The sequence below is a fragment of the Macaca mulatta genome, chromosome 6 (assembly GCF_049350105.2).
Source record: "Macaca mulatta isolate MMU2019108-1 chromosome 6, T2T-MMU8v2.0, whole genome shotgun sequence".
Taxonomy (NCBI): domain Eukaryota; kingdom Metazoa; phylum Chordata; class Mammalia; order Primates; family Cercopithecidae; genus Macaca; species Macaca mulatta.
The window spans coordinates 81,797,664-81,823,465 of NC_133411.1; the positions used below are offsets into that span (position 1 = coordinate 81,797,664).

At 36.4% G+C, this 25,802-nt stretch overlaps 1 protein-coding gene across 10 annotated transcripts in view; it reads right to left on the reverse strand.

The window, feature by feature from the left end:
* CERT1 (ceramide transporter 1) overlaps positions 1 to 25,802 on the reverse strand; it is a 148,354-nt gene that overhangs the window by 31,109 nt on the left and 91,443 nt on the right. For 5 of the 10 annotated variants that reach the window (XM_015140287.2, XM_028849520.2, XM_078004889.1 and 2 more), the window contains exons 6-11: positions 19,607 to 19,690; positions 17,342 to 17,499; positions 11,494 to 11,586; positions 3,827 to 3,913; positions 1,077 to 1,169; positions 179 to 256 (exon numbers count right to left, since the gene is read on the reverse strand). In XM_015140287.2, coding sequence (XP_014995773.2) covers positions 179 to 256; positions 1,077 to 1,169; positions 3,827 to 3,913; positions 11,494 to 11,586; positions 17,342 to 17,499; positions 19,607 to 19,690 — 593 coding nt within the window. The remainder of the gene's footprint in view (positions 1 to 178; positions 257 to 1,076; positions 1,170 to 3,826; positions 3,914 to 11,493; positions 11,587 to 17,341; positions 17,500 to 19,606; positions 19,691 to 25,802) is intronic. The other 5 variants (XM_078004888.1, XM_078004890.1, XM_078004891.1 and 2 more) reach the window with 1 other exon arrangement.

The window sequence follows — 25,802 nt, forward strand, 5'->3', positions numbered from 1 at the left end:
GCAAACCTGACAGAGAAACTATTTAGTAGACAAGGAAGACCTTTTTAATGCTTAATGTTACTATTTAAAATTCAAAACTAAAATCAGTGGCCTAACCAAAAGATTTCTAGGAACTGGGAAAGCAGGCTGAAATATAGCACAGAAAGACTCAAGTCCACTCTATACATTCATACAGTACCTGGGAGCTGAATCTGTGAACATCATCAGAGGCACTGACTAGATCAATGGAAGACATGGAGGAAGAGCGACTATAGGGCTACCAGAGACAGACAAAGAAAAAACCAAGTAATCAGAACAAAGGCACAACAGAGCATTCAGTACCAACTTCCAAACACAAGATAAAGGGAAAAGAAAACAAAGCACTATATGAAACAAGCACAGCAGCAACTGCTGACTTCATGCACCTATTATGTATTATGTTCCAAAATCATTCCAAAAAAGAATGCAGTGCTTCCACTAATACAAAGAAATACCATTTAATCCCAAAGAAGAGAGAGATTTAGTATAACTGGATATATTTCTGGTTAACTATTTTGGATTAGCCACTCCTAATTTGCCCACCCCCCACTTTCCCCTTAAATAAAAATGAAAGAACTTTATTTTCAGAACAAGATTTCTAACTGTTTTGGAGGATGTATATGGAATACAATATATAAAATCAAAAACAATCTCATTACTTAAATTCATGAAAAAGGGAGAAAACTTATACTACAAGATATTTCTGGCTGGGCATGGTGGCTCACGCCTGTAATCCCAGCACTTTGGGAGGCCGAGGTGGGCGGATCACAAGGTCAGGAGATCAAGACCATCCTGGCCAACGTGGGGAAACCCTGACTCTACTAAAAATACAAAAATTAGCTGGGTGTGGTGGCGCATGCCTGTAATCCCAGCTACTAGGGAGGCTGAGGCACGAGAATCTCTTGAGCCCAGGAGGCAGAGACTGTAGTGAGCCGAGATAGCGCCACTGCACTCCAGTCTGGCGACAGAGCGAGACTCCATCTCAAATAAAATATATTTCCACCAACAGTGAAGAACAATACAAGGTGTACTTTTAGTAAACTCTGACATTAGCTTACCTTTTGGACAAATCTATGTGTCCCCACAGAAGAAAAGGCATCTCCAGATGGCAAGGATGTAGGCCAATGTAATCTCACCTTTTCACTCTGTGACTAAAAAAACATATGTTAAGATGGGAAGGTTTTAAAGTGTATTTTGCAATTGAAGAATGGATAATATAACCTGGAACTACCAACATTCGATTAGTGAACGCCTTAGTGCTTATAACCATTAGAATTATGAAACTACTTTACAGACATGGCAAATCCTGATACTTGCCTCAGATATCCCAACCTCTTCTTTCTAATTCCGCAGATACTATGTCAGGCAAGGGATAAGTTCTTTGATTTTGCTCCTAGTCAGACTCCCTGCTACCTGCATAGCATTATTTATTATAGGTCAATCTTAACACTGCTGCCAATTCTCTCCTATCCAAACCCTGGCCAAATCATTCCAATGACTACCTTATAAGGCCCCTGGAGGGCTGACCCATAGGTTTATATATAAATTGAAAATAATATCACTGTTTGCTTCAGTCATGTTCCTAAGAACATAGGTATATCACTTTGCTTCCTCTCCATGAAGGTATTCTGCCCTTCATCTCATCATCTTACTCCTGTTAAGATGCCACTTGACCTCCTTCTTCCTCTTCAGTTTGCCTTGGTTGTTCTCATTTATTTCAACCAACTGCTAAGATCTCATTTCACATGCACCAGCATGTATCTTTCCTTCCCTATGTTTGCAAATAACGTAAACTCAAAAATGTGTGATATGTCACCTGGAGAGTATCTATTTAATGGCTGTGTTGTTCAGAGATCTGTGCAATATATACTGAGTATGAAGAGGGAAATGATCTAAATCTATGGAACTGATTTTATGGATTTCTGAAGCTCTCACTACTCTATAGAATATTACCACACTGTATCTTTGTCATATCAACATGCCTGGCTATTAGGCAACAAAAACAACGCACTGTTCAATGACTATTTTGCACAGCATCTAGAACAGTGTCAAGAATAGAATGAAGTTGATTGGATGGCCCCATGAATATTTCTTTTTCTAAAGCTTACAGAAGGGTTCATCAATTCTCTCAAACCCAACTCAATTACTGCACTGATACTCAGTAGAGTAGCATTTTAGAGAGAAGAGATGTTTTGAATCATCTTGTCTACTTTGTTTCACAGATTAGAAAACCAAGGCCCAGAGAATTCAGTGATAAGTTCATAGCTACAAAGTTAGTTAGAGGTAAAACTAAGAGTAAGACTGATGTCTTGACCCATTGACTACTTTTTCCCCAAACAGCACATCCTAGACAAAAAACGAAGGGAAACAAATAAATAATGCTGCTTCGGGTAGTACTTTAGGTTTCCAAAAGTAGAGCCCATTTAGGAACTGAAAGTTCCCACTCTTCTTGAGTGGTACATAGTATCTTTTGGGTATTAAAAAAAAATGAGCAATAAGCTTTACAAATTAATGTGACACGAACTTTTTATCAGTAATTTTTTAAAAATAATGAAAGATACACATGAGAAGCAGTTACTACTGTAGGTGATTTACCCTTAGCTAGGTAGACCAATAAGAGCATAGTAGCCATGTACTGCCTTAGCAAGGACAGGAAATGAACAAGCTAACTTTTCCATGCAAATTCATTTGTACTATAAAACTGACACATACATGATTATTTGGCAAGATACTCTGTAGCCACAGTTTATTAATACTTTCCCCCCAAAAAGGTTAAGTTTCCACTATAAGGAGCATAGCTTAAACAAAGGGAGGAAATAACAAAATTCATCCTTAAGTACCATCTAGTGGTAACATACAGTAACTGTATTGTTGCCAAATTAAAGAAGACAAAGTATCAAGTTAATCTTGAAGCTAGAGTTAATGGGTTTAAGAAATACTTTTCTTTAATTTCCACAGCAGCTAGGTGTAACTACTGTAAATTCAATAATGATGACAAAACACGGAACAAAGTAAAAGTGAGAAGGAAACTGAAGGTGAAGTAGTGAAGGCAATAAAGGGGTTAATAAAAACAATGATACTAATATAGATGAAAAAACCTTAAGTTTTTGGTTATCTTCCTTTTCATTTCATACTTGGTGAAGAAAAATTCAAAGAAGCTTTTTACTTAAATATATGCTTTATATTAAAAGAATGGTTTAAGTTGGACACTTAAAAGGAAAAAAGCAAAAAGAACATTTCTATTTAAGTTCATGTTAATTATGCATGATACCTTTTAACAATTATTGGTTTTCTTTCTACTGCTTGGAAATTCACATATAAAGGAACTGACTTATAATGATTATTTTACTGCCGGTACCATGGCTCACGCCTGTAATCAATCCCAGCACTTCGGGAGGCTGAGGCAGGTGGATCATGAGGTCTAGAGTTCGAGACCAGCCTGGCCAATATGGTAAAACACCACCTCTACTAAAAATACAAAAAAAATTTAGTCAGGCTTGGTGGCGTGCACCTGTAGTCCCAGCTACTCGGGAGGCTGAGGCAGAAGAATCGCTTGAACCCAGGAGATGGAAGTTGCAGTAAGCTGAGATCGCGCCACTGCACTCTAGCCTGGGTGACAGAGCGAGACTCCGTCTCAAAAAAAATATATATATATATTTTACATTTGTGACTCAATATATTCACAGTTAAGTTTGTCGGTTACTAAGTTCACAATGTTCAAATTCTATTTACATGAAATAATATACATCAAGGAATGCCTATAGTGTTAAAATAAATCTCAGCTTAGAATTTTCAATAATAGATATACCTGTTCTTCTATTTTATCTTGTCTGTCAAGAGCAGCTTCAACAGCATCAAAGAACTCTTCTTCATTAATCAGACTGTTAGGGCCTTCCTATTCCAACACACGGGGAAAAAAGCAGTTTATTTAAAGAAACGGAAAACTCTGATAACTCTGGTACTAACTTGAGGTTGAAAATTGACCTAATAAACATTTATAGAACACATATTTACAAACCAGTCAGTAACTAGATCATATGTATGCTCTGTGTAAAATCACAAGTGTTATAATTAATTCACTTAGTACTCATATATTTACTTACTGTATATTGACCAATATTATGTTGGGATAATAGTCTAGAGCAGGGATTGGCAAAAACTGTGGCCCACAGGCCAGATCCAGTCTGCCGCTTACTTTTGTATAGCCTGTGAGCTAAGAATTTCATTTTTAAATGGCTGGAAAAAATAAAAGTAATAATATGACATGTGGGGATTACTTGAAATTAAAAGTTTGGTGTCCCTAAAGTTTTATTGGAAAACAGTGATGCTCATTCAACTATATATTATCTAGGGCTTCTTTAGTAGCATAGTTGAGACTTATGACAGAGACAACAGAGATATAAAATTGCAATGAGGTAAGTCAAAATGTGCACAAGAACTACAGCTAATAAGTATGGCTAGGCATTCAGAGGGGGATCTTCCTAAGCAGGGGTAATTGTTTCATGAGGAAATAAAAGTTGAGTTGACGCCTGATAGTCTGGCTAGATGGCAGAATAATGGCCATCAATCACTTGGGGAATTGTGTGGGAGATCTCTTACAATGAAAATTCCCAGGCCTCCATGCCCAGAAATTATTTCTCAGTAGGTCTTCAGTGGAGCCTTGGAATATACATGTTTAATAATTCCCCCAAGTGATTTCCATGTAAGTGGAACCTCAGCAGCACCAGACAATAAACATATAAAGAATAAGAAAATGTAAACAATCAACATATGTTCCTGCTGTGATGAACCAAGTAAGTGGGCAGTAAGTGGAACAACAGCTTTGTATTATGATAAAAGTAGAGGCTAAAAGGTAGGCTTGGGTTTAGAATTTCTTAAATGTTAAAATATATAAAATAAGACACATGAACAATTGGTGAAATCTTCCCAGTTAAACTCATAACGCCAAGTCATCATTAGTCCATTAAAAAATATCTAACAACATCATCCTAACCCCACCATAACCTGGAACCATACTGGAAGGGTGGGAGGTATGGGGTAACGTTCTTGTCATTTGGCATATAAGAAAAATTGACTTAATGGAGTTCTTCTTTTAGGGTTATGAGGACTCAGTCCCCTACAACCTACTTCATAAAAAACAAAAACAAACAAAAAAAAACCACCACCACAACAACAAAAACACCTTTCTATTCAGATACAACAAACATACAGAACAGTGCATATCTCAGTGAAGTATCATACAGTGAATATAACCATCTAATGACCATCTGGGACAAGAGGGTCATGAAAAAAATAGTAACAACACTTTAGAGGCCTTCCTCCTTCAGGATTCTGTTTATAAAGTCAAAACATTTCAAAGACAGTAAAACGACAGCAGGATAACTTTGCTCTCTGTTGATCAGAGAAAACACAAAATATCCAAACTCAAGTATATTTTCTAATGATTTTAAAAACTATTTAACCACATCTACATTTAAAAAATATTACCATTCATTCACTCTACAGTGATTTAGTACACGTGGATTTCTAGTCCTTAAACAATCATGTCAGAGCCTCAAGAGTCTAACTGAAAACTAAAGCATTTAAAAATTCTGGCCAGGTGTGGTGGCTCATGCCTGTAATCCCAGCACTTGGGGAGATCGAGGAGGGCAGATCACATGAGGCCAGGAGCTCTAGACCAGACTGGCCAACATGAAGAAAACCTGTCTCTATTAAAAATACAAAAATTAGCTGGGTGTGGTGGTGCACGTCTATAAACCTAGCTACCTGGGAGGATGAGGCATAATAATTGCTTGAACCTGGTAGGCGGAAGTTGCAGAGGTTGCAGTGAGCCAAGATCGCACCACTGCACTCCAGTCTAGGCAACAGAGCGAGTCTCTGCCTCAAAAATAAATAAATAAATAAATAAACAAATAAAAATAAAAATTGTATTTTGCCAAATGAAATGGTTTTTCCTTTAATGGCAAACCTTTGGGAGAAGAACTAAAGTAACTGGCATAAATTTTCTTTATTAAAAGAGACTTAAAAAAACTCCTTTTATCTCATCATGCTTACTAAGGGCAGGAGCTACTTATCTGCCCTTTAGCACAGCATTTCTTATGTTAACAACTCTCCTTGACGAGTTCTCTGACTATAAAGATCAACAAGAATTTGTTCACATCCTGAGACAACAGGTTTTAATCAAGAAAATGACATTTTCAGATTTGCAGTTTAGAAAAGTCATTCTCCCTGCAGTAGAAAGAATGGATTGAAGGTAACAATTGTGACTGGGCACTTGGACACTTTTTGTATAATAGAGATGAGAGTTGAAGGTGGCCTAAATTAGAGCCAAAGCAGGAGGAATAGAGAGGCAATGACAAATTAGATATAGTAATCCCCCCGTATCAGTGGTTGGGGGGCTCCTTTGTAGGTTTCCCCTTCTCTGCCTGTCCTTTAAATGTTGGTGTTCCTCAGGGTTCCATACTTGCTCTAAACACAGTATTCTTACTTATATACAATGCTTCAGTCATCCTTTGATGACTCTTAAATTCACAGCCAGACCACCTCTCTTCTAAGGGTTAGATCTTTGTATCTAACATAGAAGACTTCCTCATTTGACTCACCTCTTCTCTGATCTCCACACCTATCTGCAGAAACCTGGGCCTAATCTTGGATTCCTTCCTTTTCCCTCATTCAATCATCACACCCTTCAATTCTACTTTCCAAATACAATAGTCTCCCCTCTCTGTTGTTTTGTTTTCTGTGGTTTATATACAATAAGATACTTTGAGAGAGAAAGAGACTACATTCATGTAACTTTTTACTATAATACAGTATTACAATTCTATTTTGTTGTTAAAATAAAAATTAAACTTTATCACAGGTACACATGTATAGGAAAAAACACAGTACATATAGGAAAAAACATAGTGTATACAGGATTCAGTACTATTTGCAGTTACTGGGGGGGTCTTGTAATGTATTCCCCCAACCACTGATACGGGGTGATTACTATATCTAATTTGTCATTGCCTCTCTATTCCTCCTGCTTTAGCTCTAATTTAGGCCACCTTCAACTCTCATCTCTGTTATACAGAAAGTGTCCAAGTGCCCAGTCACAATTGTTACCTTCAATCCATTCTTTCTACTGCAGGGAGAATGACTTTTCTAAATTGCAAATCTGAAAATGTCATTTTCTTGATTAAAACCTATTATCTCAGGATCTGAACTAATTCTTGTTGATCTTTACAGTCAGTCTCTTAACCATTCTTTCCTGTCAATTTGTGGAGGCTCTACCTTCCAAAGAGAACTACTTTCAGTTGCCTGAGGAAAAATACTCTTTGGCTTCTGACTTCTGGAAAACACTCTCTACTCAATTTACTCATTCTTAAGGTTTCTGCTAAGAGGTTCTTTTCTCTGGAAAGACATCTCTGATTCAACACCTTCCCTGCTTTAAGTGTTTCATGACATGCGTTATGATAATTGTCTATTAGTCTTTGTTCCCATTATGCATTCAGGTAGGGCCCTTAGGCAGGATCCTTATAAGCCTTGTTTCTTGTTGTATTCTCCAAGCCTAGTGCAGTACCCTATATTATGGTAAGTCTTTTTTTTTTTTTTTTTTTTTTTTTTTTTTTTAGATGGAGTCTGTCCATCGCCCAGACTGGAGTGCAGGAGTAAGGTCTCAGCTCACTGCAGCTTCCACCTGCTGGTTCAAGCAATTCCCCTGCTTCAAACTTCTGAGTAGCTGGGACTACAGGTGCACACCACCATGCCCGCCTAATTTTTGTATTTTTAGTAGAGATGGGGTTTCACCATGTTGGCCAGGCTGGTCTTGAACTCCTGACCCCAGGTGGTCTCCCCGCCTCGGCCTTCCAAAGTGCTGGGATTACAGATGTGAGCTACCGCGCCCAGTCACATTATGGTAAGTCTTACAGAATAAATTCAAGATTATAAAGTAATTTCTGAGGCTACAGAAGTCAGAAACACTTAAATCTTTTTTTATAATTAGAACATCATGAATGTCTGATTATAACCAAAAAGAGTCATAGTTTGAAATAAGTGTCTAAAACCCATACGACTATAAAACCAATAACAAGAAAAGATAGATGATTCAAAACTCCAAAAGGAAGAAGGGGAAGTGTAAAAACAGTTCCCAGTTTACATAAGAATTGTAAATTTAACTTAGTGAGAAAAAAATAAAGTACCCTTAACCAGTTTCTTCACTAAGAAAGAGTAAAGTGCATTTCAAATAGGTGAATAAAGGATGTTTATTCAACAAATGCTAGTGGAATAAAATAGGTTTCTACATTGTACCATTATTTTAAAAACTCCAGATGTATTAATATATGTAGAAGAGACCACTGGAAAATAAAAAAATGAGAAAATATAAATAACGATTTGAAGTAGAAAATGCCCTTCTAAGCATGATACCAAATGTGGAAAAAAGTGGATCAAAGGACTGAGGAGTTAATTACACGAAGGTTTAAAACTTTTATATGGCAAAATCTACCAAACTTTTTAAGTTATGAAAGAAAAAAATAAAATTAAAAAAAGGCAAATTCTATACATCTTCTAAATCAATAGGAAAAAACCCCCCCAAAACCACTAAAGGACATGGACAAGTTATTCATTAAAAAAGAAATGTGGCAGCCATAAAAAAGAATGAAATCGTATCCTCTGCAGCAACATGGATGGAGCTGGAGGCCATTATCCAAAGTGAACTTCTCACAGGCCAGGTCTCACTAACAACTGTTTCAGTACTGACTGTTTAAGTTAAATATTAAAAGCCAGTGCCCTTAAACAAAGGCTGGCATGTAACAAAAGTCCATCACGAGTTTTGCCTAGGCCTTTCCTGGGCCTTAAAGCGTGACAAAATAATGAAGGAATTCTTAATAGGACCCACTTAGGATTAAACAAGTTTTACCGTGGGTCTGAAGAAACTCCCCAGTCCTCCACAAACAAGTTTATTAGCGGTCTGAAAGAACTCCTCAAATCTACATGATTTAGTAGGAGATATGATAAGGGTAATCACCCTAGTACTTTTCCAAGGCTCCAAAGGAAGGTCTTCAGGACTCAGATCTTAATTATAGATTAAAAGAAGTTAATAACTTAGGTCTTTAGATGAATGCACACTTACAGGTAGACATATAGCTTAGAAGGTATATAAGCTCTGGAAAACTTTGTAATTTGGAGTTGGTCTGCTGATGATGTACAGGCCTTCTCCCTGTAACCAGTTACAGAAATAACTCTCTTCCTCTCTAGTTCATCTGCATCTTGCTATTGGGCCGCAGAAATAGCAACCCGACCCTCAGTTTGGTCCCGGAACAAATTAACTCAGAAACAGAAAATCAAATACTGCATGTTCTCATTTATGAATGGGAGCTAAATAATAGGTACACACAGACATAAAGATGGAAATGACAGACACTAGGGACTCTAAAAGAAGGAAGGGTGGGAGGGAGGGGTGAGAGTTAAAAAATTAGCTATTTGGTATAATGTTCACTATTTGGGTAATGGGCACACTAGAAGCCCAATCTCTACCAGTACACAATATACTCATGTAACAAACATCTGTGTGTACTTCCAATGTAAAATAAAATTAAAAAATAAAAAAAAGAATGTCTGATAAACATAAGTTTTAAAATGCTCAATCACATACATAAAGCAATTTTTTGGCTTTGAAACTAGTAAATGAATGTACCTAGCACAAGGCCCCTCTTCCCTCCACCCCGTCCTCTCCCCCTGGGAAAAAAAAAAAACAAACAAACCTGTGTTGATCGAAGCAGAGATAAATATGTATACAAATTATACTTACATACTACTGGTAGATGATAAACTGTACAACTATTGTTAAATTTAAAACATGGGCTTTATTGGCTTATTTGTATAATCTTCCTATAATGAATATACATTTTATTTATAATATTAAAAAATAAGGTACTTTAAAAAGTTGGTATTTCTTCCAAAATAATAATCCTAAAATAGCAAAATAATTTGTTTAGTTTCAGAATAAAAATAATCATTATAATACCTCATATTAAAACCTCAGAGGATAGCTAATTATGTAATTTTAATACATTTTAGAAGGGATAAATTGAGAACAATTAAAAAATATTGCAATTTAAGTCTCATCAGAATGTACTATCACAGTTGGAAATTGATTCCAATATAAAACAATTCAGCAACAGCAGAGCAGCTGTTTAGTTTTCCTTTCTAGAGCAAAAGTAGCAAGAAATTTTTCTTCTGTTTTCATAAATATAACTACAACTACTTTATTCTTCTATTCCACCTCAATGATACTCCTTGATATCCCATTTTTAACTGCTCATTTCAGAAACAGCAACACTTTTTTTTTTTTGAGACGGAGTCTCGCTCTGTTGCCCAGGCTGGAGTACAGCGGCACAATCTCGGCTCACTGCAACCTCTGTCTCCTGGGTTTAAGTGATTCTCCTGCCTCAGCTTCCAGAGTAGCTGGGATGACAGTCACTTGCCACCACGCCTGGCTAATTTTTGTATTTTTTTAGTAGGGATGGAGTTTCACCATATTGGCCAGGCTGGTCTTGAGCTCTTGATCTTGTGATCCCCTAGCCCCGGCCTCCCAAAGTGCTGGGACTACAGGCGTGACCCACCCGTGCTGGCCAACACTTTTTTTTTTAAGAGACAAAGTCTTGCTCTGTCACCCAGCCTGGAGTGGAGTGGTGCAATCACAGCTCACTGCAGTCTTGGGCTCCTCAGTAGCTGGGACTACAGGCATGTGCCACTACACCCAGATAATTTTTATATTTTATTTTGTAGAGATGAGGTCTTGCTATGCTGTCCAGGTTGGTCTTGAACTTCTGGCCTCAAGTAATCCTCCTGCCTTGGCCTCTCAAAGTGCTGGGATTACAGACGTAAGCCAGTGCACCTAGTCTTAACGTTGTTTAATGGCAATTACCAAATATATTTCTTACACATTTTTTTCTCTTAATATAGAAAGATAGCTTATAAGATTTTAACATATGTGTGTATATACATGGAGAAGGAGATTTTATTACCTGTTTAACAAATAAACACAAGGAGAAAAAAGCTGGCATCAGATATTTTCAAACAAAGACAATAAGAACAGTTTATGTTCAGCTATGGATAAGATCTCACAGTATAGTACAGACTAAAATCTTTTGTCTGCAAAGCACTCAGAGTTTTCCTTTATAGTTTCCTTTTATGTTAAAAAAAAAGTAGATAACATTAAAAATGATCTTTACAGGGAGATACAAATTTGTCTTATGAAGTGAACAGGCCTAATACTAAGCCTTTTAAAGCCTAAACTTTGTAGGCAATAAGAAATATATATTTGAGTATGCCTGGCATTTATATATCACGAAATATACACTGAATTAACATAAACACTGAGGAAAAAATTATATATTTAGAATAAAGTTACAAAACTATTATTAAAAAATCACTTTTGTGATAGACATGACCTATGTGTTTCTCTAAGATCAAAATATAAATTCATACTTCATAATCTGGTCCTCCAAAGTGGGATTTTTTCTTAAGTTCTGTCATTGCATTTTTATATGCTTCCTCTGTTCTTCTTTTCTTCTCAGTTTCCTATTAAAAAGAAGTGAAAATTTGTAATTTGAGGCAGGTATTTTAATTACAATGAAGTCTTTTAGGTGGAATTCCTCTACATTTCACTGAAATTTTATAATTTGACACAAAAAAATTACACTCCTGTGAAAAATAGAGAGTATTATTCTGCCCAAGAAAACATTTTTCTCTAGGCTATAAATCACTTACAACCTACTATGTATGTATGTATGGATGTATGTATTTTTTGAGATGGAGTCTCACTTTGTCACCCAGGCTGGAGTGCAATGGCATGGTCTCGGCCCACTGCAACCTCTGCCTCCTGGGTTCCAGCATCTCTCGTGCCTCAGCCTCCCAAGTAGCTGGGATTACAGGCGCGTGCCACCACACCCAGGTAACTTTGCTATTTTTAGTGGAGATGGGGTTTCACTATGTTTGCCAGGCTTTTCTCGAACTCCTGACCTCGTGATCCACCCTTCTCAGCCTCCCAAAGTGCTGGGATTACAGGTGTGAGCCACTGCACCTGGCCACAACCTACAATTTAAATCATCACTAAGATCATCTTAAAAGTAGATTATGTGTTTAAATGGTTAAGTCACTGCATGTATACTTAAGAAAAAAAAAAACCCAGGTAAATTAGCATCAGAAATATCTATTATACATTCTTATATTTCCCCTTCCCACCAACCCCAGTAAGAGATACATTTATTTTGGTATGAAGAAAAACAGCAAGTAATACCAGAAAAGAACTCAGTAGGTGGGATCAATGAATTCTAAAAAGATATTCTAAGAAAGAAAACCTTATACTTTCTCACTGCTGCTTAAGACTGTATTTTGGAGTTGAAAAATACTTCAGGTCTATTTTAACACTCTCCTTTTAATGATAGGGTCTATAGCTCTAAAAGGTTAAAAGACCCAAGGTCAACACTTAAAATAACAAAGGCTGGTGCCATATAAAACTTATTTCCACAACAATGGAGTTCACTGGGTCAAAACTGATACTGGAGTCCATTATGTTTGTAAATAATCTAATGCTTTTATTCCCTCAAGTACAGTCATATGGCTTTTTTCTTTTCTTTCTTTCTTTCTTTTTTTTTTAACCTTGCCCAAATTCCATTTTCTAAAAGACTGATTTGCTTGGTCCCCCTATTGGCTAATCTAAGCATGACACTTCTGAAAGTGAAAGGGAATGTCAGTAATAATTTTGCTGAATTAAGAACTGCCTTGGTCAAACCAGGATTCATGGACACTCTGGCAATAGGAAATGTCAACAGCTCTTCCTATTTCCCCTTATTCCCAAAAAAACACTACTCTGAAGAGTATGATCATCAAAAATCATAACAGATTATGCTTGTTATCTAAAGTAGGCTGATGAAAGCCACATGAATTTACTGTCACGTGTTACTTCACCACGGGGATACGGTCTGAGAAATGTGTCACTGACGACTTAATTCTTGTACAGACATCATAGAGTGTACTTATATACACCTAGATGGTATAGCCTACCTACACATCTAGGCTATAAACATTTACAGCATGTGACTGCCCTGAATACTGTAGGCAATTTTAACATGATGGTAAGTATTTGTGAATCTAAACAGAAAAGGCACAGGAAAAATATGATATAAAGGATAAAAAACAGTATACTTGTATAGGGCACTTATGAATGGAGCTTGCAGGATTTGAAGTTCCTCTGGGTGAGTCAGTGAGTGAACAGTGAATGAATGTGAAGGCACAGGACATTACTGCACACCACTATAAACTTTTAAACACTGCATACTTAGGCTACACTAAATTTATTTAACAATGTTCCTTCTTCAATAATAACCTTAGCTTACTGTAACTTTTACTTTATGAACTTAATTTTTTAAACTTTTTGAGTCTTTTGTAGTAAGATAACTTAACACATAAACATATTGTACAGCAGCACAAAAATATTTTCTTTCTTTATACTGTATTCTACAAGCATTTTTCTACAATTTAAACTTTTTTGTTATAAACTAAGAGACAACACAAACATTAGCCTAGGCCTACACAGGGTCAGGATCATCAAGAAGTCACTAGGCAAGAGGAATTTTTCAGCTCCATTATCATATTATGGGACCACAGTTGTATATGTGGTCCATCACTGATGGAAATGTCGTTATGCAGTGTATAACTATACTTAATGGCTAAATTAAAGTCTAAACTGAACTCACAAAAAGCATACTACTTCTAAATACCACATCAGCATTAAAGACAGTGGAAATCAATGAATCGATGGGTTCATTGGACCCAAAGATTTCATTAATTGATTTTTTTGTACTAAAGAAAAAATGGGACTACAGATCCACCAGAATGACTAAGCCAGGTGCAGTGGCATGTGCTTGTAGTCCTGCTCATTCAGGAGGCTGAGGCAGGAGGATCACCCGAGCCCTGGAGTTCAAGGCTCAGTGTGCTAATGGCTGTGCCTGTGAATAGTCATTGCACTCCAGCCTGGACAACACAGTGAGACCCTGTCTCTCAAAAAAAGAAAGACTCTCCCCAAAATCAAACACCACCAACACCACACACACATACACACAGACACACACACACAATACCAAGTACAGTCAAGAGTGAACATCAACAACACCCATACACCCACACATCCCTAACAATACCAAGTGCTGTCAAGAATTAAAAGTAATTGGAATCCTCACCCATTGCTGGTAGAAATATTAATTTAATCACTTTGGAAAATCATTAGTATTCACTAAAGTTAAGCATATACCCCCATGGATAAATAAGTCTACTCCAAGGTATAAGAAATATACCTAAAGATATGCCCCAAGAACTCTCATAGCAGTTTTATTCATGATAGCCAAAAAATGAAAAAAACCTAAATGTCCACCAACAGGAAAAGCGATAAGCAAATTGAAGTCATACAATAAAAAGTTATCATATAATAAAATACTGTATAGCAATAAAAAAGAATAAACTACTATTAAATATAACAACATGAATGACTCTCACAGCCAATGTTGAGGGAAAGAGAAGGCCTGACTCAAAAGTATATTGTATGATTCAATTTATATGTTGTCCCAGAACAGGCAAAACTAATCTATAATGACATAGGTTAAAACCATATGATCACCTATTGGGGTGGTGGTATGATATGGAATAGGAAGGAGCATGAAGTTACCTTCTAGGGTGCTAGAAAAGTTACATATCTTGATCTGACTATGGTTAAAGGGGTGTATACAAACATTAAAAAAATCAAGTAGTATACTTAAGATTGGTACATTTCCTTCTATGTATGTAATACATTTTAAATGAATAAAACAAAAATGCACAGCACAGCAATAAAGACTTACAGGAAAATATTAAAGACTTACAGGAAAGTGAAAATGTCTGTAAAATTACACACCTGTAAGTCTAATAACGTAAGCAAATGTATCTTCAATGAACAGGTTATCTCTCCTTAACATTGTTAACCATAATTGCCTAATTTTAGAATTTTTGGTCTTCCTGGACATGACTGGCTAACAATTAAGTACACTTCTTCTACAGTAGAAAGGATTATTATTATAGGTAACCAATAAAAATCATCACTACAAAATAGTATTTTCAATTAGCTGAAAGAATCCTGGAACTGACATTATAAGTCTACATAAGAGTATAATATAGACAATTCTACTATTAAATAGTAGAATTTAATAGTAGCTGTTATTATCACCGATTTAATTGTTCTCATTAGATTTTAAGCCCCTAAAGAGACTATTTCCTGCTCATCACTGTTTTCCCATTCCTAGCTTAGAGTCAAGCACACAGCACCTGAATGAAACAATTTCAGTGAAACCATATTGCTATCATTGTACTTTCTTTCTCAATTCTAAGAATTACCTGAAAGACATATTTGTTGATAAACAACTTTCTCTATTCAAGGACTTTCTAGTCTTTAGTGTGTATATATATACACACACACACACTACATACAAAAGATTAGAAAGTTCTTGAATAGAGTTGATTACCAATAAATACACACATACCCTGCATATATTTTTTTTATATATATATATATATATATGAACACACACATACTGTGTGTACACACATGTGCAAATACACACACACTTACATTCCATGTAAAATGTAACTGGGATCCAGTTATTTCAACCTTGAGAAAAAATTACAGTGGAAAAAGTTAATAAAATTTGACATCAGATAGATTTGTAAGAAGACTATAAAACACAGTAGTGTCCAGATTTTAACCAATACTGCCATATTTTCTGGCTGTTCTTTGGTGAAGAGTGTTGCATGGAGAAGCAATAAAAATAGTTTTTTTCTGCAGATCTTTGGTTTGCTCTGCTCATTGCTACCCAATAAAGAAAGGGAACTGGTAAGATAAACAATGCTGAAAGCAATCAAAAATCTATCTCCCCTTTTCAACATGGCAAATAAACTTGAATGCTAAAAAAATCAGGAAGTCGTGTTATATAACGTGCAAAGGTTTAAAAAAATTTATTTTAGGCAATGTGGTTAGAGTATGTGACCAAATAATACAATCTCTTAGTGAAGGAAAAAGAGACTAAAGAGAGAGAAAGTTGCCAAAAAGTTGGAAATAAGCTAGTCTGGAGAAGTTGAATGATACTCTTGAACCATCAGTCTAATGTATTCAGGCATCAGTCTAATGTTTTTCAACACATTGTTTTTTTGTGTGAACAGGGACTCTTCTAATAATTCAATTTGATACACACTGAGTACAGAGTTGAAATCTTCGAAGATATAATAGTCTGGCTCCAGGATGATAATAAATTTTCTATACTTTAAAAGGATGTTTTCATTGCCTGTTTTAAAAGAAGACATATTCCTAATCAAAATGGCTTACTCTCACCTGCACTTGTGCATTCTGAACTGTTCTCTTTTCTTCTAAAACATGGGAACCTTCCTAAACACATACTGCTAACACTGCTTTCCTCAGTGTCCTGATCAAATTCAAAGGCCTTCAAACTCTGCAAGCAATATAACTCAGAATGAATACGATTCTGGCTGATATCTAATCTGGTATCCAGAGCTGATATATAAATATAGAGAAAAATGCCTCTAACTCTGTTACTTTTCACCTTTTGACAAGCCTCTGGGCCTCAATTCCTTCTTCTATAAAATGATGGCATTGGACTGGAACTTTAAGGTATGTTTCAATTCTAATATTTTACTATGTTTCTAAAGCTGAATTATAAATAGAAGTTTTCCTACTTAACAAATCCACTGAGCCATACTTCACACTAGAAACTAAAGAGTCATACTGTAATATTATCAGTGCTGCAGTTTAAACAAAGGTGGGAAAATGTGAACATAGGGCAAATGCTCAAACAACATAATGTATGTGAAATGATATCACTGACCATGGAAAAAACACATGAGTATTATTGTAATAAGTAAATGTTTAACTTTGTAAATTGGCATATAAGTTAGTTCGTATGCCTTAAATGCAGTTTCATACATCATACACTTGAAGGTGGGTAATGTTAAATGGCTCAACACTTCTATTCCAAATCATTACTAACATCATCACAAAAACTTTTATAGCAAATCTTTCAAGAAAGCATACTGTATAGTAATTAAACAAGTAACTGGTGAATCTTGTTAGGCAAACGAGTTTAAGATGCCCATAAAGCTTCAGAGTACTAGTATCACCTGCTATTTCTATCAACCCAAGATTTTTCCCTAAGAAGTTAGCTTGGTTTACATATTCAAACAATACATAAAACTTAAAGTGTGATTATTTTTAAAAGAAAAAAAACCTTAGTCTTACCTTATCCAGTCTCTTCTGCCAGCTGTCCTCACGTTTAACCATTAGTTCAATACAATGAGAAAGTGTTGCAAGGATTCCGGCAGTAGTTGCTTTAAAAGTTATCGCTTCCCCTTTAAAGTCTATACCATTAATTCCTTTTGGTGTCACATGTGGAAATACTGAAAATGAAAGTTATTCACTGAAAATATTTCTAATGAAGAAATAATTCATCACAATTTAAGATTAGAAAATGTTTAGAAAATTAGCAAGTCAGAGCAGATTTTGGGATTTTAATTTTCCTCCTGTAGGCCAACATTTAAAAATCTCCTATGCAAGCTCTATGAGCAAAGAAGCTTTGTGGCAGCATATGTACTTTCAAGTCCTTTTTTTTTCTAGATTCTGTTTCCTGAAATTTATTTGCTGTGCTGCACCCAATTAATCAAATGGTAGGAGGAGCAATACTTTAACAATAACATTCTGACAGCTTAGAGTAGGACCTAATTATGGCAAGAACTACCTTATATTTTGAAAAACCTAGAACTTAAAAAATATCTGAAGATAAACTAAAGAACCTAATAAAATAATATACAATTTAAAAATAAACATACAAATTTAAATCAGGACCAATGCACTTACTTAAACTCAATGCCTTTTATGTTTCAATTTTATCATTTTAATTCATGGTTAGTTTTTGAATTAAACAAAAAATCTTAAAACTCAAAGATGCAAACAAGAAAGTGTAATATTCTATAGTTAATAAGAAATCATTTTAGTAGAATCCTTATAAATGAAATGACACTTTTGACTTTAAAAACTATTAGAGAGATGACAGTAAAGGTATAACCCATTAAAGAACAAATTGTCAAACCTCATCAAAATGTAAAATTTCTGCTCTTGAAAATACTCTTAAGAGGATAAAGAGATAAGCCACAAACTGGGAGAAAATCTTGTGTGGCGTATGTTTAATAAAGGACTTCTATCCAGAATTATGAAGTAAACTCAAAGCTCACTAATAATGAACAACAGCCGGACGCGGTGGCTCACGCCTGTAATCCCAGCACTTTGGGAGGCCAAGGTGGGCGGATCACCTGAAGCTGGGAGTTTGAGACCAGCCTGACAAACATGCAGAAACTCCGTCTCCACTAAAAATACAAAATTAGCCGGGTGTGGTGGTGTATGCCTATAATCCCAGCTACTCAAGAGGCTGAAGCAGGAGAATCGCTTGAAACCAGGAGGCGGAGGGTGCAGTGAGCCGAGATCACCCCACTGCACTCCAGCCTGGGCAACAAGAGCAAAACTCCGTCTCAAAAAAAAAATAAAAAACAAAAAATAATAATAAACACCAACCCCAACATGAGCAAAAAATGTGAACACACACTTCACCGAAGAGAAGATATAAATGGCAAATAAAAACATGAAAAGATGCTTAATATCACTAGTTAGTATGGAAATGCAAATTAAAACCACAATGACATATCCCTACACACCTATTAGAATGACTGAAATTTGAAGACTGACCATACTAAGTGCCGGTGGGGATGTGGAGGAACTGGAACTCTCATATGTGGCTGGTAAAAAACAGTTCGGCAGTTTCTTTAAAAATTAAACACATATATATCTGCCATACGATGAGAACATTCTACTCCTAGGTATTTACCCAAAATAAATAAAATAAATTTCCATGAAAAGAACTGTATATGAATGCTCATAGCAGTTTTATTTGTAACAGTCAAAACTGTAACTGACCCAAATATCTACCAGTGAATGACTAGATACACAAACTATGGTATATCTATACAATAAAACACTACTGAGCAATGAGAAGAACTGATTGTGTTGATAGTTTTATGAAAATATCCAAATTTGTCAAATAATACACTTTAAATGGTATGTCAATTATATTTCAATAAAGCTTTTTTAAAGCTTGTATTTTCTTAATAAGAATAGACACGTACATCAACTCACCAGAATTGAGCGTGCAGAAATAAACACTCGCATTTATAGCCTATCAGTTTTTCACAAAGGTGCCAAGACAAGGGAAAAAAAAATTGTCCTTTCAGCAAATGATGTTGGGACAGCTGGACATCCATATGTAAATGTCACCATTATTACATAATGTCAGAATGTGATTTTTACCTACATGTCTTGGAAGCTATTTTCACTTGGATTCCAGCAGTTCTATTGCTTTTATAAAAATTAATCAATCAGGTAATTATTCTTTGTGAGTTGTTACATAACTTCTGAAAGTATACTTTATCCAGCTGAGGGGAAAAATGTATTACTTACACTTTTCTTTATTGCCGTTGGTATTATGCAAGAAGTCGCCATCAGAACGCGTTGTAGGAAAGTCATCTTCATCATCTTCTACCACTAAATAAAATATATTTAAGGAAATTAGGATGAAAAGAAACAGAAATTAATGTCTATTCTTATGTTCAACTGAGTCATTTTACTCTGGATTCTGATTTTGTGAGTATGAAGTCTTACTCATCTTTGTATTTTCACTGGTAATCAAGGTATGCTCAATAAATATGTGGTGGAATGTCTTTAGATACATTATTTTTAAACCACATTCATTCTCATTTGTGTAAGGGAAGGTTACTGAGTTATGAATTATTTCACCCTGTAGTCTTCCTATATCTTGCTCCCTTACATGGGGCCATTTCAACTCTGTAACAGGACCAGAAGGACTGAGCAGGACTATAAAAGGTACCTTCTATGCAGAAGACACCTTAGCTTGCCTCTGAGAGTTCTTTTTTGTAGATGGAGTCTCACTCTGTCACCCAGGCTGGAGTGCAGTGGCATGGTCTCCACTCACTGCAACCTCTGCCTCCCAGGTTCAAGCAATTCTCCTGTCTCAGTCTCCCAAGTAGCTAGGACTACAGGTGTGTGCCACCACAGCCAGCCAGTATTTTTGTATTTTTAGTAGAGAAGGGGTTTCACTATGTTGGCCAGGCTGGTCTCAAACTCCTGAACTCGTGATCTGCCCGCCTCAGCCCCCCGATGTGCTGGGATTATAGGCGTGAGTGACCACACCCAGCCGAGAGTTCTTAAATATACTATTTCTGGATGTGCAGGGAAAATATAATGACTTGCAGATATCAATTTTCATTCATCCCAGTGTATATCTGTACCTGGACATCCCTTTTAGCTTCTCTAATTGCAGAAAAAACAGAATCTCTTTTGTTCTACTTTAACATACCTCTTTCTTCTACGTGCTATCCCTTCTACTACCTCACATACTTTAATTCTCTGTACTATGCATCCAATCATAATGCAAATTCCTGCATCTTAGCTCCCAACATTATTTCCTGCTTTTATCAAGCTTTTCACGGCTTCTTCTTCTTCTTGTTTGTGAGACAGTGTCTGGCTCTGTTGCCCAGGCTGGAGTGCAGTGGCACGATCTCAGCTCACTGCAACCTCCACCTCCCGGGTTTAAGCAATCCAGCCTCGCACACCACCAGCCCAGCTAATTTTTGTAGAGACGAGGTTTCACCATGTTGCCCAGGCCGGTTTCGAACTCCTGAGCTCAAGCAATCTGCCCACCTCTGACTCTAAAAATGCTGGGATTACAGGTGTAAGCCGCTGCACCCAGCCTACATGGCTCCTTTATCTATCTTTTGAGGAACTCCCTTTATAAAGAAGGAATCTACATTTTAAACTAATGTCTTACTTACTGCCTTTATCTTTTTACCTCAGGAGCACCATGGCTCTATAAGGAACATCTCATCTATCTTAGCTGTCTTTTTTATGGATGCAGAGCCCAATTTGATACCTTATTTCCCTCCTTCGATTAAATGGTAGGAATCACCATAGAAAATCTTCTGTACTGCCATTTTCTAATTACTGGACTATTTCGTTTTTTAATAATCACTTGAAAATGTTGCCAATCATCTATAACAACTTTTACAAATCATAAACTGCTATTATCTATTAATACCTTGTATTCATTTCTACCTGGCTGTGATCTCAATATTCAATTCTTTGTCTTTTCCATTTCCATCATTCCTATAGACTTCAATATGAGCATACCTTGATTACCAGTGAAAATACAAAGATGAGTAAGATCTGATATGCTCAATAAATATGCTGTGGAATGTCTTTAGATACATTATTTTTAAACCATATTCAGATAAAAAACCATGCTGACCATCAGCTGAAGTTACAATACGACTATTCCTAAATTAGTCCCCTGGCATAATCCCATAAAGATGACCTTCAAGTACCTTTTGAGATCCTTACTTCCCGGGGCCTTCTCAAATTTCCCTACTTTTTTTGCATCATATCAATGAAAAATTAAAGCAGTTTGTTACTCACTCTTCAATTCTACCTTCATGCATTCTTTTCTACAGTAGCAGCAGATATTTTGTTTGCTCTAGATTTGACCTATTCTCCCAATTTGAAGGACTTGTTTTCTTGGAAAACTCAAAAGCCTTCTATATAGCATTTGTTTTCCGCTTTCTGCTGTGCTTTCCTTCTGCCTTCAGAAGGCTTGTTTATAATGCTAGCTCATAACTAGAGAGGGTATCCACGTATCAAGGAACTTTTGGTTATCTACCTATTAAGGAACTTTTAAAGAACAAAACCTTAATCTCTCTCTCTCCCCTTAACCCCTGAATATTCTGGTTTAGTTGAGACTACGGTGAAGGGTATGATACAATTATTTCTTTTTTAAAGCTTCCCGAGATGATTACAATATCAGCCAAACTACTATTTATTTTTGCCACCCAAATATTTCTCAGCCACCAGCACATTAAATCTTCCTCTACCCCTTTACCGTAACCCTCCACCCCCAAAACAGATACAGAATAGTTTTTTCAGGCTGGGCGTGGTGGCTCAAGCCTGTAATCCCAGCACTTTCGGAGGCCTAAGTGGGAGGATCACTTGACGTCAGGAGTTTGAGACCAGTCTGGGAAACAGCAAGACCTCATCTCTACAAAACAGCCCAGGAGTTGGAGACTGCAGCTATGAGTGCACCACTGCACTCCACTCTGGGCGATAGAACAAGACTCTGTCTCAAAGAAAAAACAAAAACAAAAACAAAAGGTTTTTCAAAGGTTAACTACTGTTTAATAAAATCTGTTTTTATGGTTTGCTCCCATCTCTTTCTTGACGCCTATGCTGTATTTGACACTGCTCATGCTTACATGTCAAATTTCTACTTGACAAGACCAAACAGCCTTGATGATTCTCACATCTTGCTAACATGACCCTATATTATGTTCGTTTTAAAAATTAAATTTCCCTTTACTCTTTAGCTGTGGGCAAACTTCAAGTCTCCTTCCTCAGATATTTATCCTTCTACCCCATGGGCATTTATTCACTGTTATGACTCCAACTATTTTTATGCTAATGACTCCTTATTTTCCTGTGACTTCTTATACTAACACTAGGTTCACATCTCCTATACAATTTCTCTAAAGAAATGTCTATTACTAAAAGTAGTTCCGTAAACAAACCAGCTATGCTAACATTGTTGATTAGCTTCTCTGTGCAGTTCTCTCGTCTATAAAAAGGGATTAATACTTATACCTACATAAGGTTATTATAAAATTATATTCAGATAATTAAAGTATTTAACATAGTACATGGGGAATACTATAAAACATTACAAAAATTAATCATGGTAACTCCCCTCTAATGGATTTCCTCTATTCTTCATGCTTATCTAGGGGCTCATTTACAGATGTTTACATTGCTACAATTGGTTACCACATAATTTTCCCCTATCTAAAGTCTTTCACCATTCTAATCTATGTTACAATTACCTACAATGATTAATGTTTTAAAAATATTAACTTCAACTTATATCCTTGCCTAAACAGTAACTTTTCAAATTACCAATGTGAACATTATTTTTTAGATTAAATCGCAACTGTTTCTGTGTTCAATATTCTCCACCTAATAGCCTACCAGCATCAAACAGCGATTTTCAGCTTTTTAAAGCTTTTTAAAAGATATTTTTAAGGCCAGTAATATATAAAAATGATGAAAATAAGCTAAAAGAGTGGACTTCCCTTTTTTTCCCCGAAAGAACTCCTTGTGCATCCTTGAGGCAACTTTACAGAACTCTTAGGGATATCTCACATGGTTTGAAACCATCATCCTAATACAAAGTTCCTCCATTCCAGTCACACTGGCCTCCCTTACCAACATTCAAGTCTGTTAGGCTAAATCCCACCTTTGGATCTTGTACATTTCTGCTTCCTGTCACCCCAGCAATAATCCAAATTAACTATATTAGTAACAGCTATTATTTGAGTTTTTGCTTTTAAACACAGTGCTAACATATACATTATCATTTAATTCTCACAATCACAGGTGCTAGATATAATAACCATTTTATAGCTGAGGAAACAGGTGTTGAGAAATGTTGAGAAATCTACTTCAAGTCATTAAACAATAAATAGAAGAGTAAGATTAGAAGAAATTTTACTTTTAATGTGGTATATATGTATTGTTTTTAAAATTAAACAATGTGTTTAGGTAAGAGGTGATGTCTGCCACTTCTGTAATCCCCAGAGTATCTAGACTTAAAATGTTAATTAAATCTTACTGAATGATATACATAAAGACAGACAGTGATTCTTAAAATTATTTAAGTCATAAACTTAGTTTTAATAATTTAATGACAGTATATCCACAGAGATCGTTTAAACTCAGGTCAGCAACTCTGCTCTGCCAAGTAGGAAATTATGGTCCATGTCCTTATACCCAGCATATATTCTTAAAAACATCAGTATTTCAGGCTTAGCAGGTGGCTCACACTTGTAAGCAGATTGCTTGAGCTCAGGAGTCTGAGACCAGCCTGGGCAACATGGCAAAACCCTGTCTCTACAAAAAATACAACAATTAGCTGGGTGTGGTGGTGCACGCCTGTAGTCCTAACCACTTGGGGAAGCTGAGGCGGGAGGACTGCTTGGGCCTGGGGGGTGGAGGTTGCAGTGAGCCGAGATTGTGCCACTGCACTCCAGCCTGGGTGACAGAGGGAGACCATGTCTCAAATAAAAATCAAAGGATCAATCAATCAGTTGGTATCTCATAAATAACATTTGTAGGGAAATCAATTGTTATGGGCTGAATTGTGTCTCAGAAATTCATATGTTGAAGTCCTTAATCTCCAGTACCTTAGAATATGGCTATTTGGAGCCAAGGTTTGTAAAGCAGTAATTAAGTTAAAATGGGGTCATTAGGATGGGCACTAATCCACTATGACTGTACAATATGCAGAGGAAATTTGGACATAGATACATACAAAGGGAAAGATGATGATGTGAAGATATAGGGAGAAGCTGGCTACCTATAAGCCAAGAAGAGAGGCCTGGAACAGGTTTTTCCCTCATGGCCCTCTGAAGAAACCAACCCTGCCAATACCTTTATCTCAGAACTGTGAGAAAATAAATCTGTTGTTTAAGCCACCCAGTCTGTGGTACTTTGATATGGCAGCCCTAGCAAACTAATACATCAGTCTACATTTTGCTGTTTATTTAAACATGTAGCAGAAAAGATTCAGTGTAATGTCTAATATTTTTTAAGTCATCTACACAACCTGGTTATCACTGCATCCCAACTTCTACTTTTTCACCATCACTTTTGTCCTTCTAATACTATACACTATTGGTATGGACCATTAAGATAAACACTGGCCGGGCGCAGTGGCTCACACCTGTAATCCCAGCACTTTGGGAGGCCGAGGCGGGCGGATCATTTGAAGTCGGGAGTTTGAGACCAGCCTGACCAACATGGAGAAACTCTGTCTTTACTAAAAATACAAAATTGGCCAGGTGTGGTGGAACATGCCTATAATCCCAGCTACCAGGGAGGCTGAGGCAGAAGAATCGCTTGAATCTGGGAAGCGGAGGTTGCGGTGAGCCGAGATTGTGCCATTGCACTCCAGCCTAGGCAACAAGAATGAAACTCCGTCTCAAAAAAAAAAAAAAAAAAGATAAACAAGGCATCATATTCTATATGTGCCCTGTTTTTGATTAAAGGACTACTTGCAAGTATAATAAAGCTAATCTGTAACATTTAAATTGATTAAAAGGTATTCTCTTTTAATGAAGGAGAAACAGAAGTTCAGGTGTTTTTTATTTTTAGAGGGGGAAAAAGTCACACATTAATGAACCAAAACCTTTAATAAAAGTTTTTATATTAACAAATAGAAAGGACTTCAAGGCCAGGCGCAATAGCTCAAGCCTGTAATTCCAGTACTTTGGGCAGGTGAGGTGGGAGAATCCCTTGAGGCTGGGAGTTTAAAGACCAGCCTGGGCCACATAGCAAGACCTCGTCGCTACAAAAAATTTAAAAATTAACCAGATGTGATGGTATATGCCTGTAGTCCTAGCCAGTTGGGAGGTTGAGGTAGGAGGATCACTTGAGCCCAGGAGTTTGAGGTCACAGGGCGCTATGAACATTCCACTGCACTCTAGCTTGGGCAACAGAAGGAGACTGTCTACAAAATAAATAAATAAACAAACAAATA